The following is a 22,302-nucleotide window of genomic DNA, read 5'->3' as shown; positions in this document are numbered from 1 at the left end:
TGTGTCTTTAGAATTATTCTGTAGCAGTTAGGAACACACTCCAGGCACTAATGGATCAAATTTTCTGAAGCAGATCTAGGTCAGAAATTGTTTGTACTTTTACACTGTGGAACTTATTTCATGGGTTCCAGAGCCCCCAAAAGGAAAGATGTAAAGTAAATAGGCAAACTTTTAACAGTAGCTAGTGTTTGTGGTCCCACAAAATCCAAAGAGGCAAGGTCTATGGCAGGGGTTTGTAGGTAGATTTCAAGGTTAGTGAACTTGGATGACAAAAGATACATCTTTATTTACACTAACTTCTAACTGAAAGTTAGCATTTCTTTTAATTCTGGATAAAAACAACAAATCAGCAGTACTTGAACCTGTGTCACTAATAGAAATCACATATATGTTCATATGTTAAAGGTGTGACAGATGATAGAGTGCAGCTTCTAGGAGAAATATAGCAATAATCCTGAGGCCCCCAGACTTTAGGTGTGCTATCATTCTAACAATCTGTCAATAATTTTAAAGTCTCCTAGCCTTGGGAATACTATAGTACAGCCCTACAAACATTGATAAGTGTCAGATAAACAATCTGTTGATCAGTGATAACTAAGTTTCTGAGACAATAGTGAATAAACCACCCCTCAAACCTACCTATAAGCCAGAAAATTATCAAATAAGTAACGTGAAGCTCTGATCTCTCTAACTTTTCCTATAAATTTATTTTCTTGCTCCTGGTTCTTTGATAAATCCTTTTGGAATTTAGCCCACTTTAATTGGTGTTACAATTGTGGTGTCTTTCTCTTTCCCCTTCCCCCATGCTGCTTCCCAACCCCACTTCTCCTTATAGCTAGCGTTTTTAGGGTGCTAAGTCTCTTTCCTGATGTCAGCTAAGGGCATGCCCCAACCTCATGGGGTGCTCCCTTTCTACTAATTGAGGATTCCATTGAGGAGCTTGTCTTTCACAAGCTTTCTCACTCTATTTCATATTTACCCTTTCCAGTGTTTCTTATATCTCTCCATTTTGTCTGTAACCGATTCCTCTAAATAAATCTACCTTTTGCCAAAGAGAATGGTCACTGTGAATTCTTCACAGGACTGAACTCCAACTTTTGGTGCCTGCCATCATTTGGTGCCAAACCCTGCATTATAAACCACATCATAGATATCTCAGAATATCATTTATGCTCATTATTATTTTTGTAATTATTAGACTTATGGCTGGATCACTCTCAGGTAGAAGTCTTCTTGTCTGTGTCACATATTTGGATATAATGAGTTTTCTTTGGAATTCTCTGCATTTTCATGTTATGTATTTAAGCACATGATTTGAGAAGGGATCCACAGACCTCATGGAAGTCTAAAGGGTGGAAATGCATGAAACAAACAAGCAAAAGAAAAAAGCAAAGAGTCCATGGTATCTACAGACATTATCTTAGAGTCTGTATGGGCCGGTGGCGAGGGTATTGAAATGGGTGTCAGCAGCGCTGGATTTGGAACCCTTCTCTACTACTTAGTATCTATGTGACTGTTAAGTGACTTCACCTGGTTGGAATATGGAACCCATCAGATGGGTTGAAGCTGGATTATTGACAATTTAGAGGGCAGAGATAATTCCATTTTGTCTGGTAGTACTGACCATAAATGGCTGCTTTTTTTTTTTTTTTTTTTAAGCTTTTTTTCTAAAATATATGCATAGTTTTCAACATTTACCCTTGCAAAATCTTGTGTACCAATTTTTTCTTCCTTCCCTCCCCCACCTTCTCCCTTAGACAGCAAATCATCCAATATATGTTAAACATGAGCAACTATTCTATATATATTTCCACAATTATCACGCTGCACAAGAAAAATGAGATCAAAAAGGGGAAAAAAATGAGAAAAAGAAAAAAACAAACCACAAAAAAAGGTGAAAATATATGTGTTCCTCTACATCCGGTCTCCATAGTTCCCTTTCTGGATGAGCTTGGCTCTTTCCGTCACAAGTCTATTAGAACTGGCCTGAATCAGCTCCATGTTGAAAAGCTGATCAACAATGTTCTTCTGGTTCTGTTCACTTCACTTTGCATCCCTTCATGTGACTCTCCCCAAGTCTTCTGGAATCATCCTGTGGCATCTGTCACTAACTGAGAGCTGTCCCTTGGACTAGAAGGCCTGAGCTGCCAGGGGATGAGCTATCTCGAGGACTAATCTGGATTCTAGACACTGGTGGGCCTCCTTTTGTAGTAAAGGAGAAAAGGAAGCTCCCAGGGAGCTGGGACTAGGCCCAACAGCAGAGGCAGAATCCAGGCCCAACACAACGGGCCCTCTCCCACCTTCGTTCTCCTTTACTTTCCCCTCCCCCTTCTCCGTTTTGAATCTCTTCCTCCCTCCAAAGCCCCTCCATCCTTCGCTTCTCCCTCCCCCCATTTTTCTCTCCCTTTTCTCCTTTCCCCCTTCCCCTTCTCTCACTTCTCCACTCCCTTCTTTCCCCCTTCCTTCTCCCTACTTCCCCAACTCTCATTTCCGGCTCCACTTTTTTCCTCCATCCAGTCCTTCTCCTTCTTCCCCCTTCCCTCAGCCCCCTCTGTTCCCCCTCACTTATCTTTTCTCTGCTCCTTCCTTTTTTTCCCACCTGCCTTCCCCTTCTTTTCTCCACCTCCTTCATTCTGCCTCTTCTTTCTCTCTCTTCTTCCCCTCCCCCTTCGCTCCTCCTCTCCTTTCGATCTCCCAGTCCCAGAGCCTATGTCGTGACCCGGAAGTGCACCGCGGACCAGAGCCGGAAACGGAAGTACAAGCCGTCGTATCCACACACCGGAGGCCTCGGCATGGCGCGCGGCGGGGAAGCCGGCGGCGCAAGCGAGGACCGGCGGGGCGCAAAACGGAAAGCTGAGGCCGAGGCCCCTCGGGATGACCCCGGGGATGGGGAGACGGGGAGTGGAGCCCCGGAGGCGCCCCAGCCGCGGCCCGTGGCCTTCCCGCCGGGCTTCAGCATCTCGGAGATCAAGAACAAGCAGCGGCGCCACTTCATGTTCGTACGCTGGAAGCAGCAGCAGCGAAAGGTGCCCGATCCAGGGGGGCGGGGGTCACTCCGGGAGAACCGCTAGGGGCCTCCTCGTTGAGGGGAAGGGTCGGTTTCTGGGCTCCCCGGGGGATGCCCAGCTGCAGGGTGAGGTCAGCCTCCCCCTCTGGTGAGCCCGTGGGTGACTGCTAGCAGACAGGACGAGAAGTGGCGCTGGCAGCCGAAGGGAGGTGTGATGCCCGCCGCGTGCCCTCTTCCTGGCGAGCTCTCTCGATGCTGCTCAAGGCTGCGCTGGCCGAGTTCTTGTCTTCTGAAACTAACGGCGGTTTTGGAAAAACTTTGAAAAAAAGTTGTGCATCCGTTATCCCTGATGAGTTTCATTTGTTAGTTTCAGGTTCTCAAACTTTTTAATTAGAGGGCCAGTTCACTGTCCCTCATCTGTGGGAGGGCCAGACTAGAGTAAAACTCCGCCCCTCAGCCCATTTCCCTTAACCAGCCTCTGCGGGCTGTAGTTTGAGAACCCCTGCGTCTAACCCATTCAGACTCCTTTGGGTCCCAACTTTTCCATCCCTGATCTACCTCTCCCTCCTAGCTTTGTTTTAATTTACACTTAAATTACCGTGGGGTTAGTGCTGGGCCTGGGTTTGGCGAGTCACTTTACAGCTGTTTGCCTCAGTTTCTTCATCTGTAAAGCAGGAATGATGATGATAGCCCCTAACTCCCAGGGTGGTTGTGAGAGTATTAAAATGAGATAATACTTGTAAAGTCCAGTGCCTGCCGTACAGCAAGCAGTATATAAATGTTAACAACAGTAATAATAGTTATGTTTGTCATTTTTACCTTTCTTAAAGTTACTGATAAAACCGTAGATCCCTGTAATCCTCCATGGGAGTCTGCTCCTGCCAGGTCCACAATGAACTGGGGCCAACTGCTCTTAGGAGTCCAGACATGTAACAATTTTGGATCCTTTTGATTATAACATTATCTAGCCTAATTCATAGCTCTTCATCTTCACTACATAGTACAGATATTTTCTCAAGGGTTGGCTACTTTAGGCCGACTGTCCTAGCTCTCACTTAGGAATGAATGGCCAGGTCCGGTACTTAAATAGTTCTCTTAGTCTCAGTTGCCTCCTCTGTAAAATGGAGCTGATGATACCTGCCTCACAGTAATTTGTAAAGATCAAATGAGGCAAAGTTGGCGCTGATTTTATTAGTCTCCTATTCCAGTGTCTGCCTGGTACTTCAGGCATCAAATAAGAGCCCTTTTGGTGTTGAAAGCCTTTCCCAACTTACTTTTTTCAGTATGATTTTACACCATTTTCTTTCATGTAAACTATGTTTCAATCAAATTACTAGGTTTTTTACTGTTGCATGTACAGGATACTCATTTCTGTACCTCTACATTGACTTTCCTAGACCTGGGATTTACTCCCTTCTTACCTCTTAGAATCCCTGGTATTGTATATACTTATATATTTAAATGTCTTCCAAAAGTAAATTATAAGCATCAACTTATAACTTTTTTTAAAAATTCTTAATTTTGGTAAATTAAGCCAAATTGGCCAAATTAAAATGAGCATTTCCACAAGCAGTATAGGAGAGGAGAAGATTGTACATGAAGATGAATATTAGGTAGGGTTTGCTTTTCTTATATCTTTCTTGGCTAGATTATAAGCCCCTTGAGGGCAGAGACTGATTCCATTTTTCCATGTACATTAGAGAACAGCAGAAGATTGTACATGAAACTAAGAACCTCTATTACTAGAGGCAACTTTTATTTTAAAGTCTATAATAAATATAACAAGTTATTTTTCAAAACTGTCCTGTTCGTGATTTCTTCTGGCCTTCTTTCTTTTCATTTTTCTTGTGTTTACATGTCCCAGTTTTCGCCCTATCATCCTCTTCCTCCTCTGATGTAGGGTAGCCTATTTGTAACCAAAATACAATGTAAACATAACAAATTCCTACATTGGTTATGGCTTTTATTTTTGTATCTATTTCAATTTTCTCTATGCATATTTCCCAGTTCTGTATATTCAGATCACTTTGATCTTTCCCAAATTCTACATACCAGCTGCCTATTGGGTATCTTAACTGGATGTTTGGTTGCTATCTTAAAATCAAAATATTGAAGAGGAATTAATTTTTCCTTTTAAACTTGATTTTCTTTTGAAATTCCATTTCTGTATAGGGTGTTGTCATCCTCCTAGTTTCTAGTTTTGTAATCTCAGTAAATATTTATTAAGCACCTACCATGTGCTTCACTGTAGATATAAAGAAAGGCAAAAATAGTCCCTGTCCACATCATGGGATGCTGTCTAATAGGGAAGACAACATGCATGCAATTATATGCAAGATATATACAACAAGATAAATTGGAGATGATCTTAGGGCACATTGGGAAAAGCTTATTGGAAAATGTTGGATTTCAGCTGAGAAATGAAGAGAGGTAGCATCAGGCACGGGGAGGACAGCCAATGGAAAGTGGGGGGAACATCAAGGAGTCCTTTGTTGCTAGATTGTAGAGTATGTGGAGGACAGTAAGGTGTAAGAGGCGGCCAGTAGGAAGTGGGCCAGGTTATGAAAGGCTTTAAAAGCCTAATGGGATTTTATATTTGGTCCTGGAGGAATCAGGGAAACATGGATTTATTCAATAGAGGAATAATTTGGTTAGAATTATACTTTAGAAGGTTAGTTTGATCTGAGTGGAGGATTTCCTGAAGAGGGGAAAGACTTGATAGACGGTGGGAGGCCATCCAGAAAGCTATTGCAGTAGTCTGGGCCTGAAGTAACTTAGGAGAGGTAACTCCTCACTTATACCCCATATGCAGGCAGCCTTGGCAAATCTGGGCTATTCCACTTCCATGTTGATACGGCCTTCAACTGAATTCAGTCCCTTTTACTCCCCTGGACTTTTACAACAGCCTCTTAACTCAGTACTCAGGTTTCAGTCTTTCTTCGCTTCATAAAAAAATAAGTTTTCAAATATTCTCAACACTCAGACCTTGTCTTTTTACTCCTGCTTAGAAAAAGTTCGCTGGCTCCCCATTGCCACTAGAGCCCCTCACGATTTGACTCTGCCTACTTTTCCAGGTTTACATCACATTATTGTTTCTGTATTATTTGTTCACCATCCTTTTTTCTCTCTTTCTCACAAAGACTGATGGCACTGTGGCTAGATGGCAGCCTCCTGAAGTCCAGAAGTCCAGTTAGACACTTATTAGCTGTGGACCCCTGGTTAACTTCTGTCTACCTTAGTTTCTTTAATTGTAAAATGGGCATATTTAACAACCTCTAACTCACAGGGCTATTATGAAGATCAAATGAGATGACATTTGTAAGAGTGCTTATAGCACAGTGCTTGGCACTGTATAAATGCTTTTACCTTTCACATGCTTGGATTGCCCTTCATTCTTTTGAAAACCCCGGCTTTTTTTAAAGCTCGGTTCATGTTGATCAAGGCTTCCTTGATCTAGTACTTTTTTCCTTCTGAAATGATGGTGTTTTTCCTTGTCTGTCTTTGTGTTGTATTTCATGAGCAGAAGGAAATAAGGGACAATTTTATAGCTCTCTGAAGTTTATAAATCCTCACCACAACTCTTTGTGGGACTCATTATTACCCCTATTTTAAGATGAGGAAACTGAGGTTCAAATTGTGACTCACGCTTATAGAATCTCAATTTTAGAACTGAAAGGACCTGGGAGATAATCAGTGCAACCGAAAGAAAATTATCCAACAAGTGATTAACTGGGCTTTTATTGAAGATATCCTGTGATGGATATATTCAGTACTCCCACTTCTGAAACAATGCATTCCACTGTTGGATTGTTGTGATTGTTAGGAAAATATTCCTTCAGTCAACCCTAGTTTACCTCTTTTCAGTTACTACTTTTTGCCCTTTGGTCTGCTCTCTGGTGTCAAACAGAACAAATTTATTTCTTTTTTCACATAAGAGTCTCTCAGGTAACTTGTAAACAATTTTTTAAGTTAAGTCTTCCATACCCACAAGCCTTTTCTTAGGCTAAAAAGCCCCCCAAGTTCTACAGTTGATCCTTTTGGCATGGAATTGAAATTTTTTAGCATTCTTTTAAAAAAGATTCTCCAGTTTATCAGTGCCTTTTCTAAAATTTGGTGCCCAGAACTAAACACATATATAACCCAGAGTAGAGTGTTATAGCAAGACCATGACTTTTTTTCTAGTATAACATTGCCCTATCACATTGTTGATTGAGCTTGCCAGTTATTAATAGCCCAAGATCTTTTACAGACCCATTGTTATTGAACCATGTCTCTTCCATTTTGAGATATTTACTTTTTTTCCTTTTAACTTGAAGCATAAGTCTTTGCATTTAAAACTCATCAGACTGTAAGCTTGGGAGTGGGGATTTTTTCCATTCATTATGTTCATAGTATAGGCTCCTATCATAGTGCCTGGCAAATAGATGCCTAGCATGTGTTTGCTTGCTTGATTGAACTGCATTAAATTTTACCCTTTTTAGTACCAATGTGCAGATCTAGCAAGATCTTTTTGTCTGCTGATTCTAAACCACTGTTTACTCTCTCTTTTGCTGTGTTTCTTTTGCAAATTTGATAAGGGTGCCATATACCTCCAGTCCATTGATTACAACTGTTAAAATGATACAGGGTCAAACAGAGCTCCATGGAATACTTTACTGGAGATCTTCTGTCCCTTCTTTTGACTCCCAATCCAATTCTGTATTCACTACCTCTGGGCAGGTGACTCTAATTAAGAGCTTTATTTACCTTATTACCCTCTTTCTTCTGGTTCAATTGTTTCAGTCAAGCCTGATTTTTTTGTGACCCCAATTTATGTTTTCTTGGCAGAGATAATAGAATGGATTGCCATTTTCTTCAGCACATTTAAAAAAAATTTTTTTTGAGGTGGTAGATTTCTTATTGATTTATTTTTCTGCTTATATATGTACATTAACTTTTTAAAAAAACATTTCTTTGTGAATCATGTTGGGAGAGAAAAATCAGAACAAAAGGGAAAAACCATGAGAGGGAAAAAAAAAAACAAACAAAAAAAGTAAAAATAGAATCTGTTGATTTCCATTCAGTCTTCATAGTTATTTTTCTAGCTGCAGTTGATGTTTTCTGTCCAAAGTCTATTGGGATTGCTTTGGATCACTGAATGAAAAGAACCAAATCTTTCATAGTTGATCATTGCACAATCTTGCTGTTACTGTGCACAATGATTCTGCTCACTTCACTCAGCAATTATTTGTGCAAATCTTTCCAGGCCTTTCAAAAATCAGCTTGTTCATTTTTTATGGAACTATAATATTTCATTATTTTCATATACCATATCTTTTTCAGCCATCCCCAAACATTTTTGCACATGTGGGTCCTTTCCCTTCCTTTATGATTTCTTTGAGACACAAACTCAGTAATAGCACTCCAGCACATTTTATAGATGAGGAAATTGAGGCAAACAAGGTTAAGTGTTGCCCAAGGTCACATACAGCTAGTAAGCATCTAAAGCCAGATTTGATCTTAGATGAGTTTTCTGACTCCAGTTTTGGTTCTATCTGCTGCACTATCCAGCTGCTCCTATCTCCTTATGTCCCATTCTTACCTATTAGATCATTTTCTATGGCAGAGAAAGCAGTCTCATGGTAAGAGCTTAGCAGTCTTTCTAAATTTTAATCCTGTTTACCCAAAGTAGGAGTCTTATGCCTTTGATTCTTTCCTTTTCCTCAATATAGCTTTAAAAAAAAAATCCTTCAAAAAACACTTTGTTCTTAGCCACCAGCCTTAGCTCATTCAGAAATTTAGCACTCCTGCTACCATTTTTATGGTACTCTGCCACAAATGTGTAATCATTCTTTGTCATTTTCTGTATGTCTTCTCTATGTTTCTTTCAAATCTAAGTTGCTTGGAGAGTTCTCTGTATATCCATATCATGTTCTACAGGCAGTTGCCATTTTTCTTCCTCACTGGAATTGTTTCCCTTTAAGTCCTGAGAATTTCATTGCTGAAAGTTGCCCAAATCTCCTGAACTAAATTTCCCTTGTTAGATTTTAGTCCATGTGATATAACTAATCTTTCTATGAACCTTTCACATACATTTCCCCAGAAGCTAGGGTGTTTGCCAAACTATGTCTTTATCTGTACTCTCCTGTATCACAAACTCTAAATGGTAGTGGGCATTTCCTTACAAGGTGCCAGCTATTTTTACCCTAGCAACCAGCTCTCTATTCATCAGAATAGTCAGCTTCACCCTTATTGATTTGCTTTTCCTTCTTTTAAAAGTTGAAATTATCATTAAGGTGAGTTGAGAGATTTTTAACTCCTCTGCTTTTGGCAGAAATGCATAGCTTCAGCAGATGTCTGGATAATTTGAGTCCCCATCATTATATCATGCCTTTATGTCAGGCTTATTATCATATTCTGTGTCATATTTGTTTGCTTTCTATCTGGGCAATATGCAACGCATTTTGATAATAGACTAGCTTCTGTTTGTTACTTCATAGATCAGCCTGCATGTGCTCTCTACCGTGTTTCCTTAATTTCTTCATGTGAATATATGTTTTAATATCCTATTGCCTCTTCTCCCTTTTTACTTTTTTCAAAGCAGTAACTATGAAGTCCCAGAGAGAGGGACTGCATGAGGCAGAATTCAGACAGGTCTTATTCACTTATTCTAGAGGGTAAGGACTGGTTTTTCATTTTTGTCTGTGTATCTTTAGTTTCTAGCACAGCATCTTGCATATAATGTAGGGGCTTAATAAACATTTTGGATTGGATTAGTGTGTGACTTTAAACATGTAAAACTAAATGAAATAGGGCCTTCAATGCCAGACTGAGGACTTTGTGTTTCTTCCTTGAGGCTACAGGGCATTGCAGTGCTTCCTGAGAAGGAAGGTGATGCTATTCAGCAAGCCTACTAGGTGCAGTCACTATACTAGGTATTAGTAGGGAAAAGAGGTTAGATACAAGACAAGATCTGTGCTTAAATGCTTCTTTTTTTAATCTCTTCTAATAGCTATTTGGAGAATGAGGAATTAGAAAAATGGGGTCTAATCAGAATATTTAGTTTAGATAGGTAGGAGATTGTAGCAGGAAAAGTGTTAGATTTAAAGACTTATGTCCCTTATATCCTGGGTGACCATAGGCAAATCACAACCTTTCTTGAAACTCATCTTCCTTGGTTAAGGAATAAGAGGGCTTGATTAGAATACTAAGGTCTTTTTTTGCTCTAAATATATAATCCTTGTGCTACCCATTAGGTAAGTGCTTGACACTGTGAAATGTGGACAGAATTTAAAATTAAGTGAAATGTTGCTTCTATGATGTGCTCTCCTTCAGCAAAATCTACCAAAGCTAGTCCTAGAAAGGTTAGCAATGAATTAAGAAGTACAGTACAATTCGTGACATTTAGAATCCCAAGCCTTCTCCTCAGAATTATTATCTACTTTGACTTCAAGTGAAAGAAAGTTGCTTCAGGAAGTTTTGTAACTTATTATTCCACCACCAACATGTACTTAGGGTCTTCAAGATATATAAATTGCTTTTCATACATGATCTTAGTTGATCCTCACAACATCCCTGGAAAGTGGGTTTTATAGCAATTATCCCTATTTTATAGAGGAAGAGGTCTCAGAGAGACAAGGTTGTTTGCCCTTTTTGCCCTTGTGAGGTTTCAAATTTGAATAAAGGAAAGATAAGTGTTGCTAAATGAAAGGAGATAATTGGAAGAGAATTACTGTTAAATCTTGATGTGATGAATTGAACAATGCTTTGCCATATTATACACGTGGTCATTATTTTGAGATGAAACCTGTATTTTAAAAATCATGCTAAGAGATATCTTCATAGCAGACATTTACAGCTTTAATTCATTTTCCGGGCTTTATTTAAGTAATCGTTGATAATTTTTAATGTACATATTTGATATAATCTTTTTTCATTATTCATATTGTTTTTGTTTTTGTCCCTTAGGAAAAATTGGCAGCTAAGAAAAAGCTTAAAAAAGAAAGAGAGGCACTTGGAGATAAGGTAAATACAATCCTTTACTTTTTGTGATTTCTATTTTATAATACTCAGAAACAAATCAACAGACTGAATACACATTGTTATGAACACAATAGGAACTAAATAAATGCAGTCACTAGGAAAGCTAACAAATTAATAGATATGATGCCCTTAAAGTTTACAGATTAGACAAGAGGCAAGAATGAAGACAAGTAACTACCCTGATTGAATTAGTTACTAGAGCAGGTACAAAATAAAATATTATGCGACATCCAAGGGGAAAAGGTCTGCAGTGTGGCTCCAGAAAGATTGATGCAGGAAACTGCTTTTGATTTGGGCTTAAAAAAATATGAGTAGGGATTCAACTAGTAAAGAGGGAGATGAAGAATATGTTTACATGCACTATTGACTATCTCAGTAGAAAAGTTTATAAGGTGTTTGCCTGACAGTCTTATTTTACTATAGAATGGAATGCATAAAGAGGAATTTTGTGAAGTAATAAAGTAATAAAGATACATGTTTCGGTTCCTTTGTAGTTCACAAAGCATTTCTCACAAAAACCAGACAAATAGAAAAAGCAAAATAGACCTAGATGTAGAAGGCTTGGACTACTTATCAGGGGAGTTTAAATTTTGCTCATTAGTTCATAGTTCATTGAAGATTGAGTAGCAGAATGACACAACCAGATCTCTGCATAGGAAAGCTCATCCTGTTGATGGTCAGAATATACTGGAAGGCAAATGGGTGGAGGTAGAAGGAAGTATTACCACATCCTGGCAGTACAAGGAGTGCCCCATCCATACCCATAGTGCCTCCCTCTGTATAGAAATGGAGAAGGTGAGAGTACATTTCCTTTTATCTTCTTTACAGATAGACTTGTTCACTAAAAGGAGAATGCTCAGCTTAGGGTTTTTGTTCTTTTTTTCCATTTATTTTAGTTGTTGTGAATCTGCTATATCAGTTCATGTGTCACCCATGCTTCTGGATTCTTCATAGTCACGATTTCTTCTGAAGCAATAATATTCTGTTACATTCATGCACCTCATACTTACAGTCTTCAAAGTATGGGCATCCTTGTTTCTCAGTTTTTGCTACCACAAACATGCTATACTGAATGTTGTATTGTATGTGGGAACTTTGTCTTTGACTTCCTTGGAGTAAATTCTTAAAATGGTGTCTTTGGATCAAAGAGAATAAACATTTATATGTTTATATATATTACATATTTATTTATATATTATGAACATTGGGTCAAAGAGTATAGTCCCTTTTTTTTAGACAATTCAAAATTGCTTTGCAAAAGAGTTGGATCAATTTATAACTCTATCAACAGCATGTTAGCATGTCAGTCTTTTCACATATGCTCTAACATAAGCTGTTCCCATCTTTTGTCACTTTTACCAATTTTCTGGGTATAGGGTGAAACTTCAGCATTGTTTTGAATTGCATATCTTATTATCAATCATTCGGAGACTTTTTTCATATGGTTAACAGGTTACAATTTTTCTTTTAAGAACTTCTTGACCATTTACCTATTAGGGAATGGCTTTTGGTATCATAGAATATCCAGTTGTCAAAAAATATTTGATGCAAAACCTTTTCCCCAGTATCTAGTTTCCACTTACCCTAATAACATTGATAGTGTTCATGTAAAAACTTCAATTTCATATAATTAAAATTACCAATTTTATATTTTGTTTGATTAAGAACCTTCACCCCTAGTCATATTTATGAAAGGTTCATGATATGGTTCTCTAGAAATCATTATATGGTATTGACTTGTAATATTATGGTTGCATATCCATTTTGAACTTATTGTGGTATATAAGATATTGGCTTAAATCTAAATTTCTGCCAAACTCTACTTTTCCATTTTTCTTACAGTTCTTAGCAGATAGATTTTTCCCAAACAATTTTCATTTTCAGGATGTTTTGAACATTTGGACATTGAAAGCAGTAATTTCTTTTTATTCCTTGTCTAATTTTAATCATTATCAGATAATTTTGAGGATTATTGATTCATTATATGATTTGAGATCTAGAAGTGCTGTTGGAAGTGTCAGATCTCAAAAGATGAGAATGAAGTGGAAGATTACATTTCAGAAATGAGAACTGCATTGATTTCTTTCAAGATATGAAGATAGAAAGAAGGGGTAGGAAATAGTCCATCTTGGTTGGAATGTAGAATATTTGAAGTAGTAGTAAAATGAGATAAGGATAGAAGGTTTCTTTGTAATCAGGTTGAGGGGTAGAGGTGGGATGGGTTAGATCCTTCTACCAGGATAAGAAGTTTATACTTTTCTATCAAATTCAACATTTATTAGACATCTACTGTTGCTCTCTTTGGAATAAAACTAGAGGTTTAGTGAGCAGCGGGGAGTCACTGAAGGTTTTTGAGTGAAGAAGCACCAGTATCTGAGAGGTGCTCTGAAAGCTGGTGTGTACAGACTGCAGGGGGAAGGATTCGTTGAAAAGGGGGACTGACAGCTAGGAGCAGGAAGTCCAGCTAAGAAATTGCGAGCCGGATCTAGGTAAGAAGGGTTGAGGACCTGGTTATGGTGAGTGTGGAGAAGATGGGATAGATGCATAAAATATTAGAAGTTAGCAGCTGATGGGATGTAGAGGAAGAAAAGGGAAACTTTAAAATTATCATGAGAGTTTCAGCCTAGCTGACTGGAAGAATATGAACAGAGAAATAGAGACACTTGTGGAAGAACTGGTTTGGGGAGTGGAAGGACTGGTTTGAGAAAGAAAGAAAGTTCAATTTGGGGCATGTTGAAAATAAAGTACTTGGAAGAGCTCCTTTGTAGATAGTTAGAAATGTTAGACAGGAGCTCAAGAGAAAAGTCAGAGCTAAATGGAGACAGAGAGAAAAGAAGCTAGTAGGACAAACATTGAAGACATGAATGAAAGATAGAAAAGCCTTTACCGGTGTTTTCTTTATACTAATGGCATTCTCTTTGATGTTACTTCCAATTTAATCCTGTTGTATATATTTTATTTGTAGCAGGTATTTGTAACTTGTCTCCACTATTTTATCTCCTTAAAAGTAGAAACTGGTGGGGGAGGGGCGGTTGTTCATTTGTTTTTTACAATTCCTGAGCATTGGGATGTGCTTGATAAGTGCTTGTTGACTTGACTTGATGTGAATTCTCATAATTAGGAGCCAGGAGTTAGTGGCCAAACAGGAAAGAGGATATGGCAGTACCATTTTTGATTCCCTGGGAAAGTGGAGGAAAATGACCCCACATCTCACAGTGAAGGAGAACAGTTATAGTAGAAACAGAAACCAGTTTGTAAGAACCTAAGGAGTGAATTGATAAAGATTCAGTTACTCAGCAAACGTTTATTAAATTCTTACTATGTGCCAAGTGTTGTGCTGTGCAGTAAGTATACAAAGAAAGGCAAAAAACTCAAAAATAAGTCAGTGTCCTCAGCTTGCATTCTAATAAGAGAGGCAACTAAAGATATACTGGATGCCTACAGAATAAAAGAAAGGTACCCTTGTGGGGAAGAAACTCAAGTGACTAGAAGACTGAGAAAATCCTCCCACAGAAGGTAGCACTTAAGCTGAGTCCTGAAGGAATTCAGAGGATATCAGGAAGTAGTGGTGGAGTGTAAAAGCATCCTAGTGATGGTAGGCAGTGTGCGAAAAGGCCCAGAGATAAAAAGAGGAAATTGCATTTTTCAACTTCTTCAATTTGCATCTGAATAAACTGAGACTAAGCTGTGGAGACTAAGTTACTAGTTACTTGGTAATTGGACCTCTAATTCCAAATCCACTGAAATCTGGATGTTGTTTATGTATCTGTTTTAGTTTATGTATTTCTTATAGTAAACTTTTATCAGTGATATTAGTTCCACAAGATTTTCCTCTTTTCACTTGTATTTTGTTTTATCTTATTAGTGATTAGTTATCCAGATCTCCACTTAGTTTCTTTTCCAATCTATTGCGGCCAAGTTTGATCACTTTAATTTTTGTTAGTATTTCTACTAGAGATTATGCTACTATAAAGATGATAAAATGTATTTCATTTGGGATTTTTACTGCTTAGTCTAGGGAGAAAGTAAAGCAAAAGTAATGACAATAATACAGTTTTTCTTTAGGGGACTTCTTTCATATTTAAATTGCCTGTACTCTCAAAATTAGTATTGCCAGAAAGTGCATGTAAAGTGTTGTTTGAAAACCAATACTTTTTTTTTTTTTTTAAACCTAGGCACCACCAAAACCAGTGCCCAAGACCATCGAAAACCAGAGAGTTTATGATGAGACGATAGTCGACCCTAATGATGAAGAGGTAATTTTAGACACTTTACATAAAACTAACCTTGTATTTTATTTAGTAAATGAAATTTTACATGTATATACTGCTACTTAAGCTTAATTCCTCCAGGTGATAACAACCCTCCCTTTACAGAGGAGTAAACTGCAGACCAGATAGATTAAAGGACTTGCTTATGGTCACACAGCAAATGGTCTGGGAAGTTTGAGTTGATCCAAGAACTAGTGCTTTTTCTATTTTATTATACTCTGTTCCTTCTCAGTTTTAAAACCAAAATGCTGTTAAAGGGATTCAGTTGACCCAATTATTCAAGTTGTTCTTATTTGATATTTTAATATTTATTCATTGTTGACAACTATAGAACACATTTCTGTTTTTTGTAGAATTTTTTGAGGTTTGAAGCATTCTTAATTACTACATATTTAAAATTTTATTATATATTGAGATTTGAGACCTTTTTTTGTGTTTATAATGTCTGAATTTTGATTTCTTGGGTGATAGGATATTATTTACTGGTGTACTTCAGTAGCTATTCTCTGACTTAATAGTCCTAGAGGATTTCAGTGAGAGGTTCATTCCTTAGGGTCACCCAGCAGGAATGATTGCAAAGCATAACTCAGATCCAGGTCTTCCAAATTTTGGTGTGTGACTCATGAACTGGAATATTAATTATCCTCACAATTAAATCATACCCATTTCTTATACTTGATACATTTGTCTTCTTTTGTAACATTTGCACGTACACATTTAGTTACAAGGGGATATCATTAAAAGAGTTTGTATTTGATAGAAAAGTCCTGACTGATTTTGTAATTTGGTTCCCTACTATGTGGAGTCATTGTGGTGAAACTAGTTTCAATTTGTGTTTCAAAACATTGCTTAAACGTGCTTTCAAAAACTTTGCTCTAATTGGTATAAAGTCTTTTAGGAAATGACTTATTTTTAGTCCTCCGTGAAAGTGTTTGATTTAAAAATAAATTTAAATATTTTTGGAGAGGTAGGGTTTAAGAGTAAGGTTGTCATATGAAGAGGAAAAGATGAAGAGATTGTTAGATGGATAGATGCTCTTCTCCTTTGGAAAGATGTACAAAAGGGATTTGTGTTAAGTACATTCAAGTACATTTTCAAAGTCTGATCTCTGACTTTGAGACCATGTGCTGGGAGATGGGAAAGTTTTCAGTAGTTTTATTTTAAGAATTAAAAAATGTTTTTAAATCTAGTGTTTCAATAAGAAGTTATTTTTCTGATAAGTTTATTAAACACTAGTCCCAAAATAAAGCTAACACAAGTTGAAAATAATTTTCAAAAGATATTAACTTCAAAATATATAAAAGTTACATTTGGGTTGAGTGCCAACTCCACATGGTTGAATGAGAAAAACCTACATGTGGCCAGAGCAGTTAAATCTGATATTGGAAGAAAGGCTTCAAAAGACTTTAATGCCTAGAAAAATACTAGGATTCAGAGTATAAAGTCTTAAGAATAAAAATTCAGAGTGAACTGAAACCTGTGATGAAAAATAGAATCAAATGAATCAGTAGTTAATGATGTTACAGATGAATGTGAGTTGAGGTATAATAAGTATAAGCTTTTGCTGCATAGTCTACTTGGACAAGACTTTTATTTGAACCGAAGCTGATAATTGAGTGGGAAAATGTGATACTTTTTCAGTTAAGCATGCCTAATGTTCAGACCATAAAGCTCCATGTCTAGGGCCTTCATTTAATTGGCGGCAGTGTTTCTTAAGTATAAAATATCCAAGAGGAAATCCAATTGAATTTTGGCTGTGCAAAAGCAGAACTATGTGTGTTAACCACTAGTTTGAAGGTCTGCATGTAAAATGGTATATATAATATGAGTCAAAACTGCCCATGTAGGTGTGAGTTTTATATACTTATGGGGTTGATATCTTTTGAAAATGATTATTTTCAACTTTTATATCTATTTGGAACTTATTTAAATTCTAAATTTAAAAACATTTTTGAATTCATAAAATAAGTTTTGACTGCTTTTGGGGCCCATTTTTTTCTCCCACAAGATTATAAATATTCAGACATTCAACAAAGATTTATTAAGGATATACTTCAGTATACTAGGCATTATGTTAAGCATTGGGGATACAAAGACAAGCAGATCAGTTCTTTTCCCTCAAGTATGTTCTAAAAGGGGAGACAGCATGGATAGATGGATGGATGGATAAAAGACACATATACTAAAGAAGCAAAGAAGCCTAGGAGGGAAAGGCTTAGAATCCTAGTGGAACCAGAGAAGGCCTTCAGAGAGCAGTGCTTGAAGTGAGTCTTGTCTGGAAAAGAAACCAGCAGAAGGGAGGAGCCTCCGTACTGGACATGAGGCCCAATTAGGCAAAATCACAGATACAGGAGAGGGACTGTAATGTGGGAGGAAGAGCAAAGTAGTCCAGTGTGGATGAATTAGAGACATGGGGAATAGAAAGATTGGAAAAGGCCAGCTTGTATGACATTTTAAGTCCCAAACAGTGTTGTTTATATTTGATTCAAAATAGTAATGACAAGTAATATAATGGTTGGAGTGCTGGTCCTGAAGTTAGAAAGACCTGAGTTCAAATCTGGCCTCAGAGGCTTATGAGCTTGTATGGCCCTGGACCAGTTTGCCTCAGTTTCTTCATCTGTAAAATGATATAATAATGCAGCACCAACCTGCAAAGCTGTTAGGAAAAATAAGATAAGCTATTCGCAAAGTGCTTTGGACATAGTAAATATTATATAAATGCTTATTCCCATCACACCCACCCATTAGGAAACACAGCATGATCAGACTTAGATTTGGGCATGAAAGAAACTGGAGGCAAGGGGATCAACCAGAAGTTCAGTAGTCCAGGTAAGGGGGTAGTAAGGATCTGAGCTAGATTGCCAATAATTTGAAATGATTGTAGAACATTCAGTTTTGAGATCTCAAATGGGCAGATTGGAGAAGCTGGTTAATCAGGTCTAGCAACCATCTACAAAGAACTGCCAGTTTAAACCTATGGAAGCTGAGGAGGGGGTAAGATCAGAGAGGCGTGAAGGATCAAAAGATTAATCAGTTAGGAAGTAGTAGGTGATCAGAAGTAGTACAGGCAAATTTTCAGAGTGTTATCAACTTGAATTTCAGTTTTCATGTGGATAGTCTCTGAGCAGATGACAGTTGTCTCTATAACTTAGTCCTTGAGAATTGCTGTGGCCAAAAAAACCAGTCAGTTTTGCAGCCAACCTAGTCATTAGTCTCTCAGAACAGACATTTAATTAATAATAATTTGTTATTATCACTTGTTAAAATATAAACACTTGAATGAAAAGTCTGGAGGCAAATGTGGTCACCACTAAAAATCACTTAAAAAAAAAAAAAAAGAAAGAAAGGAAGAAATTGACTCTCCTAATAGATAAGTGATTGGTTATCTAATTGAGTCATTTCCAAGTTAGCTGTCTGTGTACAGTCATACTATTGACTTGTTAAAATAAAAATCCGAACTAATGTCAAGTTGGAATAAAGTATACAAATGAAATTATTTAACTGTACAATTAAGACATTATTGACTTATTTAAACAAGCTGTTGGCATTTTAGAATGGTAAACGAACAGACATTGACAGAACCCAGTGCCAATTTTAAGAGTTTGTGATATAAAATAGACAGGAAGGATAGGAGGAGCAAGAATCTGCCTTAGCCAGCATACACTTGATTTCCTTGTTAAATAGAGAAAGACAGCGATCGAAGTTTGATCTGCAAAGTCTTCAGTACATTCTGTGCTCTAACCAGATACTGGGAAGTCAAAGATGACATAATCCATTCAGCCTATGGAGGTTACACAGAAGCAAATGGAGAATGATTTGGGGTAAGAGAGAGCAGATGACACCTGGAAGATGAGGAAAGAGGTCAGAAGTAGTTTTGAGTGAAGTCTGGAAGAGAATTACTGAGGGAGAAGCAAGTTCTTGAACAGCAAAGCACTGTTCCAACTTTGTGGAGAGTGGAGGTTTCAAGAGGCCATTACAAATAAGAGATGACAAGAGCCTACACCAGAGTGGTAGTGTATAAGGGGAAAGAATCATAATTCTAGGTTTATAGCTGGAAGAGAGAACGTCCTCCTCTACATTCCAGGCTCTCTGAGGTTAAATGACCAACAATGCCAGGAGTCAAATCCAGATCCACAGACTGAACTCCCACTCAAAAATCTTGTGAAAGTAGAACTGATAAACTTGACCCTTGACCCTGACCACTGGGCTTAAGGGAGAGGAAAGAAACCAGATTGATTCCAAACCCATGAGTAAACTGACTTGACAAGCAGCATTATGATGCCCATGACAGATATAGGCATATTGATAGACTGGAGATGAGCAGTATTCAGAAAACAGAAACAGTTAGGGTAAATGAGTTTGCAAAAACCTAAGTTTAGCCCCTACTTGAATGTAGATCATTTCCCAAATATTTTTAAATAAAACACTATATCAAGTTGGAAAAGACACAGGCAGATTTTCTATAAGTTTTCTCCATCAGTTCATCATAGCATCTCCATCATTCAAAACATTTAGACTCTATTTCACAGTTCACAGGATTCAGAAGAAAACATAGCCTATAGCCTTGATGAAATTGATTATCAGTGACTGAAGAGTAGGCCATTGGTAAGGAGAGGTGTTTTTTTGTTTGGTTGGTTTTTTAAATTTCTTTATTTTTCTGGCTGTATGTATGCAATAATTTTTTAAAAATACATATTCCTTTTAAAGCATGTTGGGAGAGAAAAATCAGGATAAAAGGGGAAAAAACACAACAGAAAAAAATTTTAAGTAGAAAAAAAAAAAGGTAAGCATAGTGTGTGTTGTTGATTACATTCATTCTCCATAGTTTACTCTCTGGATGTAAATGGCATTTTCTTTCCAAAGTTTATTGAAATTGTCTTGGGTCACTGAACTGCTGAAAAGAATCAAGTCTTTCATAGTTGAATGATGAGATTTTTCAAGGTCTTCCAGCCTTGTGGCAGCTACTGGTGATGTGTCCTGTGAGTTCTGGGAGGTCCTCGTCACAACACACAGGAGCAGGGAGAGAAATATGACCTGGTAGAGTCTAAACAGGTAGCAGGAGCTGGCAATTTGGAGTGGGTCTGATTAAAAGAAAGGCATCCAGAGTACTGGACAAGGAAGCTTTGACATAAAATCTAAAGCCAGAGACCCATTTCTACATCTGACTGAGAAGTCTTAAGAAGGAGAGGCTGGTGGCTTGGTAGACTGTGTCTTTACAGTCATACTCTTGACTGAAAACTGCAGAGAATAAAAGATCTCAGGATGCTTGTTTGTTGACTATAAAACAAAACAATTGATTTGGTCGATCAATTTTTCATGCATATGTTAACATCATAGAAATATCTGAAAAATATAACAAATAATAACTTTGTTGAATCCTTGAATATGAATATTGAGCAAGAAATACAGATGTCAGATGTGAACTTGCTACATATGTTTGCCATTGCCATGGAAGTCCAGTACAAAATCCAAGTGGAAAAGGGATATTATATGTATGTTAAGGTTCTTCACATCTCCATTTATGGATGATATCATTCTGAAAGCTGCAGGAATACTTAAATAAGACCCACAGTCTTCAATTCTCTCTCTCCTACTACTTCCTCCACTACCTCTCTACTTACCTTGCTTACCATTCTGGAGAACCAAACTGAACTCTAGAGGAACTTCTGTCCTGGAGTCTGTTCTTCCTTGTAGTGATAGCCTCTCCACCCCCACCATGCTTTACTTTACCTTCTCCTCCCTTACATCCTCCAGTGTTGCAATATGTATCATCACCCCTTCCAGTTTGGGAGCCAAGATCAATTCAGCTTGCTATTGTTCCTGGATGAGGGTCTGGGTCTGTTCCTTTTTGACCCCACTCACCCGTCTCCTTGGAGCTTTCTGGAACAAAGTGCTCCTTCCTGGTCACAACTCCCCTGGGTGTGTTATCTCTCCTTTGGAATGAAACTATTTAGGGCAAGGGCTGTCTCTGATTTAATTTTTGTATCTCTATAATTTAGCTTAGCTTTTGGCACATTCCAGGTGTTTAAAAAATAATAATAATTTTTCATTCACAATCTCTCTCTCAAAAAAAAAAGAATGTTTATTGTCGAATGAATGATGTGTAGAACTGCTCTGTAAGAACTGTATGTCAGTGTATTTCTATGCATAAGTCTTGTCAAGAATGGTAGTTGAACCTGAGCTGGATCCAGAATTGAATGGGGAAAAAGAATCAGTGAATGAATAATTGTTGTTTGTTTGGTTTTTAAGTACATTGATCTTAACTGGCAAGATTTTCTGGGTTTCTTGTTGGGGTTTTGTTTTGTATCAGTCTTCCTTCTGGGCCTTAAATCATTAAAATATTTGTGCTATTATGTGATTTTGTAAATACATGCATCTTTTGTTCTTAGGTTGCTTATGATGAAGCTACAGATGAATTTGCTTCTCATTTCAACAGACAGACTTGTCCCAAGATTCTTATTACCACATCAGACAGACCTCGTGGGGTAAACATATTTACTAAGAAATTTGATAATAACCCTGTTTGTTTAGTTTCCTGACTCTTAATATTCATTAACTTTACCACTTAGCTTCCTCTTTGTGAAAAATAATAAGATCCTGTTAATCCATTTTAAAGCTGTTAAAAGGGTTATCTTTTGGATTACCAGTCTAAAACTATGGTACAGGAATGAAGTAGTGTTCTCATGCAATTTTACTATATGATTTTTCATTATAATTATAAGAGATTTAATTATTATTATTATTATTTTTTTCAGAGAACAGTAAGGTTCTGTGAACAGTTGTCTACTGTTATACCAAACTCACATGTTTATTACCGAAGAGGACTAGCTCTAAAAAGAATTATCCCTCAGTGTATCTCTCGAGATTTTACAGATCTGATTGTTATTAATGAAGATCGTAAAATACCAAGTATCCTTTGGAAAAGAAAAATAAGTACATTTTCCCACCCTGCTTCTTTTTTAATCTGAAAAAAAAATTATTTAATGTTTTTGTTGTTACTAA

General features: G+C 37.4%; 1 protein-coding gene across 1 annotated transcript in view; it reads left to right on the top strand.

Annotated features, from left to right (window-relative positions):
- The first annotated feature begins 2,726 nt into the window (after nucleotides 1-2,726).
- RPF1 (ribosome production factor 1 homolog) overlaps nucleotides 2,727-22,302 on the top strand; it is a 30,030-nt gene continuing 10,454 nt past the window's right edge. The window contains exons 1-5 of the mRNA XM_074266381.1: nucleotides 2,727-3,026; nucleotides 10,955-11,011; nucleotides 15,205-15,285; nucleotides 21,690-21,785; nucleotides 22,056-22,209. Coding sequence (XP_074122482.1) covers nucleotides 2,793-3,026; nucleotides 10,955-11,011; nucleotides 15,205-15,285; nucleotides 21,690-21,785; nucleotides 22,056-22,209 — 622 coding nt within the window. The 5' untranslated portion in view covers nucleotides 2,727-2,792. The remainder of the gene's footprint in view (nucleotides 3,027-10,954; nucleotides 11,012-15,204; nucleotides 15,286-21,689; nucleotides 21,786-22,055; nucleotides 22,210-22,302) is intronic.

This window comes from Sminthopsis crassicaudata, chromosome 4, assembly GCF_048593235.1.
Source record: "Sminthopsis crassicaudata isolate SCR6 chromosome 4, ASM4859323v1, whole genome shotgun sequence".
In the NCBI taxonomy this organism is placed as follows: domain Eukaryota; kingdom Metazoa; phylum Chordata; class Mammalia; order Dasyuromorphia; family Dasyuridae; genus Sminthopsis; species Sminthopsis crassicaudata.
Note: the sequence above shows the minus strand (reverse complement) of the source record. Positions and strands in the feature narration are given on the sequence as shown.